This window comes from Epinephelus moara, chromosome 1 (genome assembly GCF_006386435.1).
Source record: "Epinephelus moara isolate mb chromosome 1, YSFRI_EMoa_1.0, whole genome shotgun sequence".
Classification (NCBI taxonomy): Eukaryota; Metazoa; Chordata; class Actinopteri; order Perciformes; family Serranidae; genus Epinephelus; species Epinephelus moara.
In genome coordinates this window covers 31242138-31251640 of record NC_065506.1, presented here as the reverse complement: position 1 = coordinate 31251640, position 9503 = coordinate 31242138, and the positions used below count along the sequence as shown (strand labels likewise).

The 9503-nt window shown below is 40.5% G+C and overlaps 1 protein-coding gene across 1 annotated transcript; it reads right to left on the bottom strand.

The window, feature by feature from the left end:
• Positions 1 to 733: 733 nt before the first annotated feature.
• On the bottom strand, positions 734 to 8119 carry nsun3 (NOP2/Sun RNA methyltransferase 3). The gene is made up of 6 exons (XM_050045193.1): positions 7848 to 8119; positions 6179 to 6282; positions 5582 to 6102; positions 4475 to 4629; positions 3483 to 3604; positions 734 to 2064 (listed from the first exon to the last, which is right to left on the bottom strand). The coding sequence occupies exons 1-6, from the start codon at positions 8019 to 8021 to the stop codon at positions 1728 to 1730; spliced, it is 1413 nt and encodes a 470-aa protein (XP_049901150.1). The 5' UTR covers positions 8022 to 8119; the 3' UTR covers positions 734 to 1727.
• Between the last annotated feature and the right edge of the window lie 1384 nt (positions 8120 to 9503).

Below are 9503 nucleotides of genomic sequence, written 5' to 3'. Positions count from 1 at the left end.
CTTCATTTTTATATCCTCTTGATATGTTTGTTGCATGCACCAAGCACCGAGGCAAATTTCTTGCAAGTGAAAATCAACTCAGCAATAAACCTTTTTCTAATTCTGATTCCTGATAGAATAAACAGTGAATGAATTTTTAATATTGCAATCTTACATCGTAGAATATCGCAGTCTTATAGTATTATCAATTTTATTATACGACGAGGACACAGAGTTATTAATGTGAGGCACTTAAAGATCATGCTCAGTCGATATCACCTCGTTGCCCATCTGCAGTGTCAGTACTTTCCACAGTCGCCAAAAACAATAAATAATAATAATAAAGAATAAATAAAAAGGAGTTGGGTTGCAGAGGCTAAAAGAAAACAACTGAACTTGCAGTTACTGATTTTTCTTTGTGTCACTTTGGGGCAGTAAACGTATCATCTCTGCCTGCATGTGGAGACATTGACACGCTCACATCTACCTGTATTAACTGCTGCTACTGTTAATTTCCTCCTCTATAAGTAGCACAGGCTGGCACTAGAGGTGGGCGGAAATGAACTAATTAATTTTTTTTGTATTGCAAATGTACCGGGTCAGCCTGTCGAACTTTCAAGTGCTCATGAATCCATAAGGTGCTGTATCATAGTGCAGCAATGGCACTGAATGAACGAGCGAGGACCGATTGAATCAGACTCAAGTCGAGACCTCGGCCAAGGCCAACTGTGCTTTCACATGCTCCTCAGATGGTTGTTCTTCCAACTTCAATGTGTTGATGAGCTTTATGTTGTAATATGGAAACAGCACGGACGTTACAAAGTGTAGATGTGTTGTGTTTTATTGTTCAGAGTGTTGAAACACGATGATAACGAAGAGCAGGAAGCAGATCAGGTGAGCCATGAAATAAAATTGGGAACTACTTTTTCAAGGACAGCATGGCGGTGTAGTCGTCAGGCCTGACGCTTCACAGCAAGAGGGTTCTGGTTTCGAATCCACCGGCCAGTCGCCCATGTCATCGGGGTTTTCTCAGGGTACTCTGGCTTCCTCCCACAGTCCAGAGACATGCAGGTTAGTTTACTCGGTGACTCTAAATTGCCCGTAGGTGTGAATATGAGTGTGAACGGTTGTCTCTATGTGTCAGCCTCTTGCACACTACCACCCTGCGAGGATAAGCGGTTACAGAAAATGAATAAATAACTACTTTTTCAGATTATTCCGACAACACATGAATCCAGCACAAGACCGCGGAGGTAAGTGGGACGTCTGCTACGTGCCTCCCAAAAGAACCGCAGATCGTGAGCTTGCATGGCCTACCTACGCACCAGTGGGACACTGAATCAATGCATTAAAATGAATATTTGATCTTTATTAATACATGATGACTGATAATGAACTGAACAGAGACTTTGTGGAGCAGGCAGCACCAACTGTCGAACGTGCATGTACTGTAATGGGGTGTCACTGAGGAACTGACACCATATTTTGCAAAAACTGGAAAGGTTAAAAAGGCTCGATACATTTAAATGTATCAACTCGGATCAGTCCGCCCATCAGTGGTTGGCACTGTGCAGAGTTTTCAGTGTGCTAAATGTGAATTAGTCTGTTTGCCAGTTTGTGTGATTGAGAAACAAGCAACTTCCACTTGCATCTTCAAAAACCCACGAGTAACAAAAGTCCAACAAAAGAAACATGCATGTTTAGTCATCTGTTTCCACATATCTTTTCTGCACAGGAGGATCCACACACTATTTCCTTCTTCTAATCCGAGACAAAAACATGGGTCCCCAGGTCTTGCCGGGCTGAGGGACCACTAAAATGCCAAGTCTGTGATGATAAGAGGACGAAGTGCCATTCTGTGGCTGCGGGGATGGCTTTTGAGGTGTCTGTCCATGACCAGAGTGAGCAGGACTAAATGTAAAGTATTTTGATAAAGGACTGGCAATCTCCTCCCAAAGGTCTTCGGGTACAGCCTCAGGACAGTCATTCAGCACAGTCTCAACCACAGCACAGTTCTCAGAGCTGGACAGAGTGCAAGTTGAATAGACCACAACGCCCCCTGGACGCACTGCTGACAGTGCAGACCTGGAAAGTGTACACAAATAATGCACTTCATGACAAGGGACATTAAAAGAGAGCTCCATCAATTTTGCACATCACAGTCTGTTTACAGGTCTCTGGGAGTTCTATTCCATATGTGAAAAAAAGCTGTATAAAGCCCTTTGTGGCTCCAGAGGGAGCTGTGTGAAGGGTGATAAATTGCCTCAAGTGATGTCACTTGAGTCAGTGTTGGTAGGGGATGAAGACTACAAGTTTGACACTGACATAAACTTCTCTGTGAGGGGTGAGAAAGATCTCTGTAGCCTGGTCATTATCTCTGCTGAGACCAGCGGCTAGAGGCTACTTTATCTGCTACTAGCATAACACACCTGAATCTCTGACTAAACAGTCGAGTTGCATTGTGGGTAATGTATGCAGCAGGTTAGAAGAATGAGTGGAAGAAAACAGATGATGTCTGGTTTTGTGTTCTTTTAACTCTGAGGAATCTAAATGAGCATTTCACATATTCTACAAAGCTGGACAATATTAAAGGGACAGTTCACCCCCAAATGAAAAATACATATTTTTCCTCTTACCTCTCGTGCTATTTATCAATCTAGATTGTTGGCGATATCAGCCATAGAGATGTCTGCCTTCTCTCTAGTGTGATGAAACTAGATAGCACTCTGCTTGTGGTGCTCAAAGTGCCCAAAAAAACAGTCTGAAACACTCAACAGCAACGTCATTCTCAGTTACTTAAGATAATCCACAGACCTTGATATGAGCAGTTTCATGCAGAAACAATGTTCACTCTACCAAACTACACCCAACAACCGTATCACCATGGAGAAGGAAGTGGGCACGACAAGGTCTGTTGATTATCTTGAGTAACCGGGTCACGATGTGTGGAAAGAGACACTGCTGTTGAGTTTTTCAAATGTATTGTTTTGGCACTTAGAGCACCACAAGTTGAGTGCCATCTAGTTCCATTACAATTGAGAGAAGGCAGACATCTGGACCGCTAATATTGCCAACACTCGATGACTCACGCTAAAATGGTTTAGATTGATAAATAGCACTATGGGTAAGAGGAAAACTATTTATTTTGGATTTAGGGGTGAACTGTCCCTTTAATTTGCACACAAATTGTCACCACTAATATACAATATATACCTGTTAAGCATCTCCTCCCTCAACACAGCAAATAATTTTACTATCTTTAGACTGGTACTGACCACATATGATACAGCCTCCATTAACTAGTTGTTTTTATTTGCTTTGAAATTCACGTTAACGAGCTGAATTGTTCTATAGTGTTGACATTATTCTATGTATAACTGTACAGCACAGGGGAATGTTCCATTACCAGTTTGGCCAACATATAAAAAACATTCAGGAAGACAGGAGAGGTCTACAAGGGCAACACATAGCAGACAGTCTTCTATGTTGGGAATTGGACTTACCTAAGCAGCTGAGCCTGGAGTGCAGGCAGCCTGGCTCTTTCCTTCAGTCTGTGTTCCCCCTGCTGGCTACTGCAAGAATACAACCAGCTCTTGTCATTAGAACATGGAGCATCGACTAAAACCTGCAACAGAGGGAGTGAGGGAAGGGAGTAGTTCAGATTCTGAGTCAAAGAGTTCAAGCGTGGAATGGCACTGAGAGACAGGCGGGGTCAAAGATAAAAAGCAAAAGGGAAAGAGTAGGAAAATGTTAATAGTTAATGACGGAAAAGGCAGACGACAAGGCAACTGCTGCAGGTCTGAGAAGTAATCAAACTAAGTGTTATATTTTCCCCACACATAAGCCCTGAAACTTTACACCTTAGCTGAGAATCTTCCCACAAATCTGTGCATTCCGTTTGTGCTACTCTAATGCCTTTCAGCCTTTGTTCACACCTCTGTCTTAAGGGCTGTCCACACCAAGAACCAAGAGGACTATTACGCTAACTTAAGATAAGGATGTGAGCATCAACACTGATGATGTAAACAGTGGCGCCAAGCACTCGGTGCAAGCTCCAGCTGTGTCAGCAGCTTAAGAAAATGGATACGGTTTCTATCGTTCATCAAATCGCTCACAGTCGTCGTTATAGTTGTTGTGGACTTCGTCATCATCTTGAGTTAGAACCATGTTTACAACGATATACTGTATTTATAGTTAATGTTATGGTTAACAGCCCTTTACTCTCAACCTTTTCATTTTGTGCTTTTCTTTTTTTATATATTTTGGTCCATTATCAGTCACTTTGAGTCCTTTGAAACCTCCCAGCCATTTATCTGCCTATCCTTGGCTCCAGTTTTGTATAAATGGTTTTCTTCTCTTCCGCTGGGCTTATTAGCTTCTGTTCAAAGGCTTGTTGTTCTCATTCAGTTCCAACCATGGCCTTGAAAGCCCTCAATTTGTTGGACACTGAAGCAAAATTTCAGTCACATGCTGCCATAAACACAACTCTCCCCACCTTGTCATATGTTCCTGCTTCACTCTGCCCAAATGACCGTCCATCCTGTGCAGACACAATCACTCTGCTGATTAGTGAGCGAGGCAGAAAAGACTCCAGGGTTTTGGCCAGCCAGTCCCGTCTGTGTGGGTCTGGTTCATTACAGCAGAGGAGTGCTGGAACACAACACAGGGCAGCATTACATATTATTAGTATTCAGTGCAAATAGGCTTTTCACAGCAGACAAAAATATTCCTTTCATTCAACTGCAAGGGGGGTTGTACGAGTGGTTTATTTCATAGTCAGTGTATTATTACCTACTGGAGATGACAGTAAGTGTGCCCACAGTTTGGAGAGGCAGACAGGAGTACCGTTATTTGTGTTATTGTGTAACTTTGGTGAATCAGAACTTACCTTTTAAACCACCAAAGTCACACAATAGCACAAACTAAGTGATTGAGGCAGTGGTAGACCAGCAACTCCTGCATCCAGCAAGGTCAGATTGCAATTTTTGTCAGCGGATTCTGGCTTTTAAAAGAGCATGAATAAGTTTGACTTTCAATTCAATTCCCCATCAAAAAGCGCTGTCAGAGAGGGAGATAAAGCTGTGAAAATATATTAAATAAAGTGTACACTTAAACTCATATTGACTTTTTTTTTAGGTGGGTGAAGCACATTTTCCTGTTTTTTTTTTTTGCTTCCTTGGTGGTACAACTACACTGCAAAAAAAAATTGAACCTTCGCTTTAAAAACAAAATTCAACAAGATGTTTTTATGAAAAGATCTTGCTACTAAACACCCCAATCTTAGAAGAAAAGAAATCTGCAGTTGTAACACAATGTAGACATGATTTGGTGCCTCTAATAAAGTATAACTATTTGCATTTATTTATTATATGAGTTGGGTAAATAAGATTATTATAAATACTAAAACCCAATATTTAACTCAACACAAAGTTATAACTTGATGTATACACTCAGCAGTGTAAAACGTAAGTTATACTACCCTTCTTTCATCCTCTACGACCTTGTTTTAAAACTGTACTAAAGCCCCTATTTTAAACATCTGCATTATAAAAGTAAAATCAAACAAAAGTTTGCAAAGTCCCTAAAAAAATACTTTTATTACCTGGGGTGGCACACTGCATTATGGCCAAGGCTTTGCCTCCAGGAGCAGCGCAAAGATCCAAAACCTTCTCCCCATCTCTGACTTGCAAAGCCAACACTGGAAGCAGGGAGGCAGCATTCAGGAGGTAGTACTGCTTCAGCTGGCCAGGCCTGTGAGCCGGAGAGGGAAACCGCAGCGGATATGGATGGATGTAACATTGCAATGTAGGACGGAGCAAACTGAGTGAAGGCTCTGATTGAAGGTCTTGACCGAGCGCATGAGAGGTGCTGTCAGGTTGCAGATGGGAGGCATTAGGAGGGCACTTGGAGATGTAGTCAGGTGGCAACAAAGAGTCTGTTCCTGCCTGGTGTTTAGAATTTGACGCTGTTGAGGGGCCATTATAAAGCGATGTTGAGGCATCTGTTTGCGGAAGCAATGTGGAAAAACCCTGGGATTGAAGAATCTGTGTGATGCCTGTCACAACGCTGAAGCGGTTGAGCATAACACCATACTGCCAAGAGCGAGGGTCCAGAAGCACCGCTCTGCAAAAGAAAAGCAGGAAGTGTACAAATGCTGTCCATGTGTACACTGTGATAATTATTTCAGAAAGTAATTTACCTCGCAGGTGCCCACAAGTCTCCAAGTTCCTGACTATACTGCTGGTCAAAGAGGTCCAGTACTGGCTGACATGAAGATCTTTCTTTTCTGAGCCTTTTTGTTACCTGTTACAGATTTTAGTGAAAATGAAGCCCAAAATTAGGGAGCATCCTTAAAGTAGACTCTGACAGTGCTTAATTTTTTACAGCTGAGTCCTATTCAAGTAAAAATCTTTTGGACCTAAATATCAACAATAAACATCAAGTGACCAAATCCCAAAAATATCTCCTGTTGAAATACTCTGTTAAAGTTTCCACATTTCAACTTCCATCTTAACAGTTTACTGACCAAAGCCACTGTAAAATTAAGATATACATTCTAGTTTAAGGTGGATTTTTCCTTAAAGTTCCTGAACTCAGGCTGAAAAAACTGCTGTCCCTTGTCTTGTACACTAGCTACCCCTGGTGGATAATGAGTGTAAAATCTGTTCTGTCAGAAATGACAAGTACATGCAGTTATAGAGTTTAAATGGCTACATGACATGTACACGAGAGCTCCATAAGTCATACAAGATTAACTAATTGATTGCAATTGGGCCAAATGAAAGGCAGTCAGCCGTAGTTTTTAATATATTACAGTATTCCCCTTTTTTGTTTGTTTCATCTCCATTTCTTAATGCTGGCTATAGAAATAAATTGTTGCAGTCCTGATCTGTCCTAGATTTTTTCAAAATCGGGAACATAAGTCTACGTTTTAGAGGAGGCCATATCTGGCCAGTGACAGTCTGCCTAGAACCTATAAAAAACTGTTCTTCTTCTCCCACTCTGCATCGTTTCTCTTCTTATGGATTATTTCATCTTTGTTTTTTTGTTTTGTTGTTCTTGATCTCTGTAAAGCATCTTTGGGTATCCAGAAAAACCCTATATTCATCCAGTGTTTTATCATCATTATTACTATTATTGTTGTTATTATTATCATATGGTGTTAATAAGATTACACTACCTCAGTGGCTTACTGTGTGTTGCAGTGGCAGCTCGATATTTCTACGATGAAAAGTAACAAGACCTCTCATGCTTCTGTTATCAGTACAATGATGCTAATATTAAAATTATGTTCTTTCTTTATCAGGCGATTTTTTACGTTATTGTTCATACTATTTAGAATATTACACAATAACAAGCCCATACTGTAACTGAACAGTCGCCTCTACTGTGACTCTGTGTTGGATGAAGAATGTCCAGTACTGTGCATGGCTTTAGTTGTACGTTGTTCAAATACTTTTTTTTTTTTATCAGTTCTGTAAATACATTATGACCCCAAATAATTTACAGCATACCTGAATTACCCCAGGTTACACAAACTACCCCATCTAGTGGGCAAATAGGTGAGCTGCTTTTTCTTCTTCTCCTGACGAACAAAAGTGTCCAAACTTTTATGAACTACTATGGGTTTTTCAGACAATATTCAGGCCAAACAGTCCTTACAAAACGTGAGCAGAGACAGTAAAAACAAGGTGTTGAAACGTGGAGGACAGGCTATTAAACTAGCTTGACGTCAGATGCAAAATGTAATTTGACAGGAGCTGTGACAGAGCATGGCAGCTAATAAAGCCAGCATTCAAAACCAGACAATGAGACAATAAAACTACAAGCAATACTCCCTCCTAAAGAAACCCCTCGTGTTTATTTACCTGGTTATTGGAGGCTCCTTTTTTCTCCTTCAGCTGTGAGACAACCTCAGGACCCGTGTGACAGGTAACAGACCACAAACACCACAGAGGTGTCACCGTTGGGTTTTCAGTTTTTAAGATAATTCGCCTCCTCGCTGTGCAAATACGATGTATTGAGATTATGTATTTAGACATCCGCTTATCTATATTTACAGTCTAAGAGACGGAATATATTTTAACAATTGTTTGGATTTCTTTCATTACCAACGGGTACATGTCCGTTACTTAAACCCGTCCCCCTTCAACTCAGATGCTCTGTCTTTCGTTCCACTTGACAACGGCTGATTTTTTTTTTCCTTGGCAGCGTCTTGGGTCATAATTTTGGCGGTTACTGGTTCGTGTATAAAACAAAACAAAAACACAAAACCATTGACTTTAAAAAGTGCTGGCAAAATTATTTCAAGCAGGTAACGGACACAAATCACGAAAATTGAAGATACAGCCCGCGGTCTGCTGGTCAACAGGTGACAAATGTGGGGAACGCTAACGTTACACTGCTAAGGTCACACAGGAAGCCGTTGATAATTTTAATTTAGCTAACATTAGCTAGCTAGCCAGAATTTAATGGTCAGATTAACTACATTTTGACAAATATGTTGGATCTAACGTTACTTAAGCTTTCAATAGTGATAGAGCCCACTGCTTCAACTAACCATTATGTTAGTTATCAATTAATCTGTAGATTCATTTCTCGTTTGGTATATAAAACATTAGAAAACAGTGACAAAGGCCCTCTTTTGATATCCTAGAGTATAAAGTGAGTTCACCAGATGTGTTTTGTTCAACCAACATTTGCAAATCCAAAAATGTTAAATTTAAGTGAAAACTGAGACAGGCAGCAAGTTTTCACCATGGGCGGATTGAGACACTGGGCATCTATGCAAAGCCCCCACCAGCTCGCATACATAGGAGCAAGACATAGCCTATGCTTTATGGTGGTTTTGCCTCCTTTTTAATAATAATAATAATAATAATACTAATAATAATGATAATACATTTTATTTATATAGCGCTTTTACATTTAAACAAAGAAAAGAAGTACATACATGTACATTTTTGTCTGTTGTACATTTCTTTGTAGACATTTTGTCTATTTGTGGTTGTTTTGCCCCTTTTCGTGGTTATATAGTGTTTTTTTTGCAGCTCTTTCTGGTCAGTTTTTAGTCTCTTCTTGGTCAGTATGTGTTAAGCTGAGTGACATTTTGCAGGTGAAAGCCAGGGGGACGCCTGACACTTTGGGCCCCTGGCCTGTGCCCGGTAGGCCTGTTCAGTTATCCATTCATGATCCTCACATTTGAGAACCTGGAAATGTCACATTTGGGCATTTTTGCCTAAAAAAATAAGAAACTATTGAATATGAAAATAGGTGACTATTCATTTTCTGTCAATCTGATAACTATTTGTCTCATCATTGCAGGTCTAATAGAGACAGACCACGTGTGATTTTAAAGCTTGAGCTGTGTTGTAAATTAACTGGGACTGTTGAGGTACAAAATATTCTGTGAAGCTGCAACACAGCCAGTATTTCAAATTTTGTGTAGATCAGTGGTTCCCAACTGGTCCAGCCACAGGGTCCATATTTCTCCTTTGTCATTAGTTCAAGGTCTACACAGTTTG

Excerpts from the sequence above, each read along its gene's own strand:
- nsun3 (XM_050045193.1), bottom strand. The coding sequence starts at position 8,021 with ATGTCTAAATACATAATCTCAATACATCGTATTTGCACAGCGAGGAGG. Across the intron at positions 6,283-7,847 it reads AAGGAGCCTCCAATAACCAG|GTAACAAAAAGGCTCAGAAA; the intron begins GTAAATAAACAC and ends AATCTGTAACAG. Across the intron at positions 2,065-3,482 it reads CTCCAGGCTCAGCTGCTTAG|GTCTGCACTGTCAGCAGTGC; the intron begins GTAAGTCCAATT and ends TACACTTTCCAG.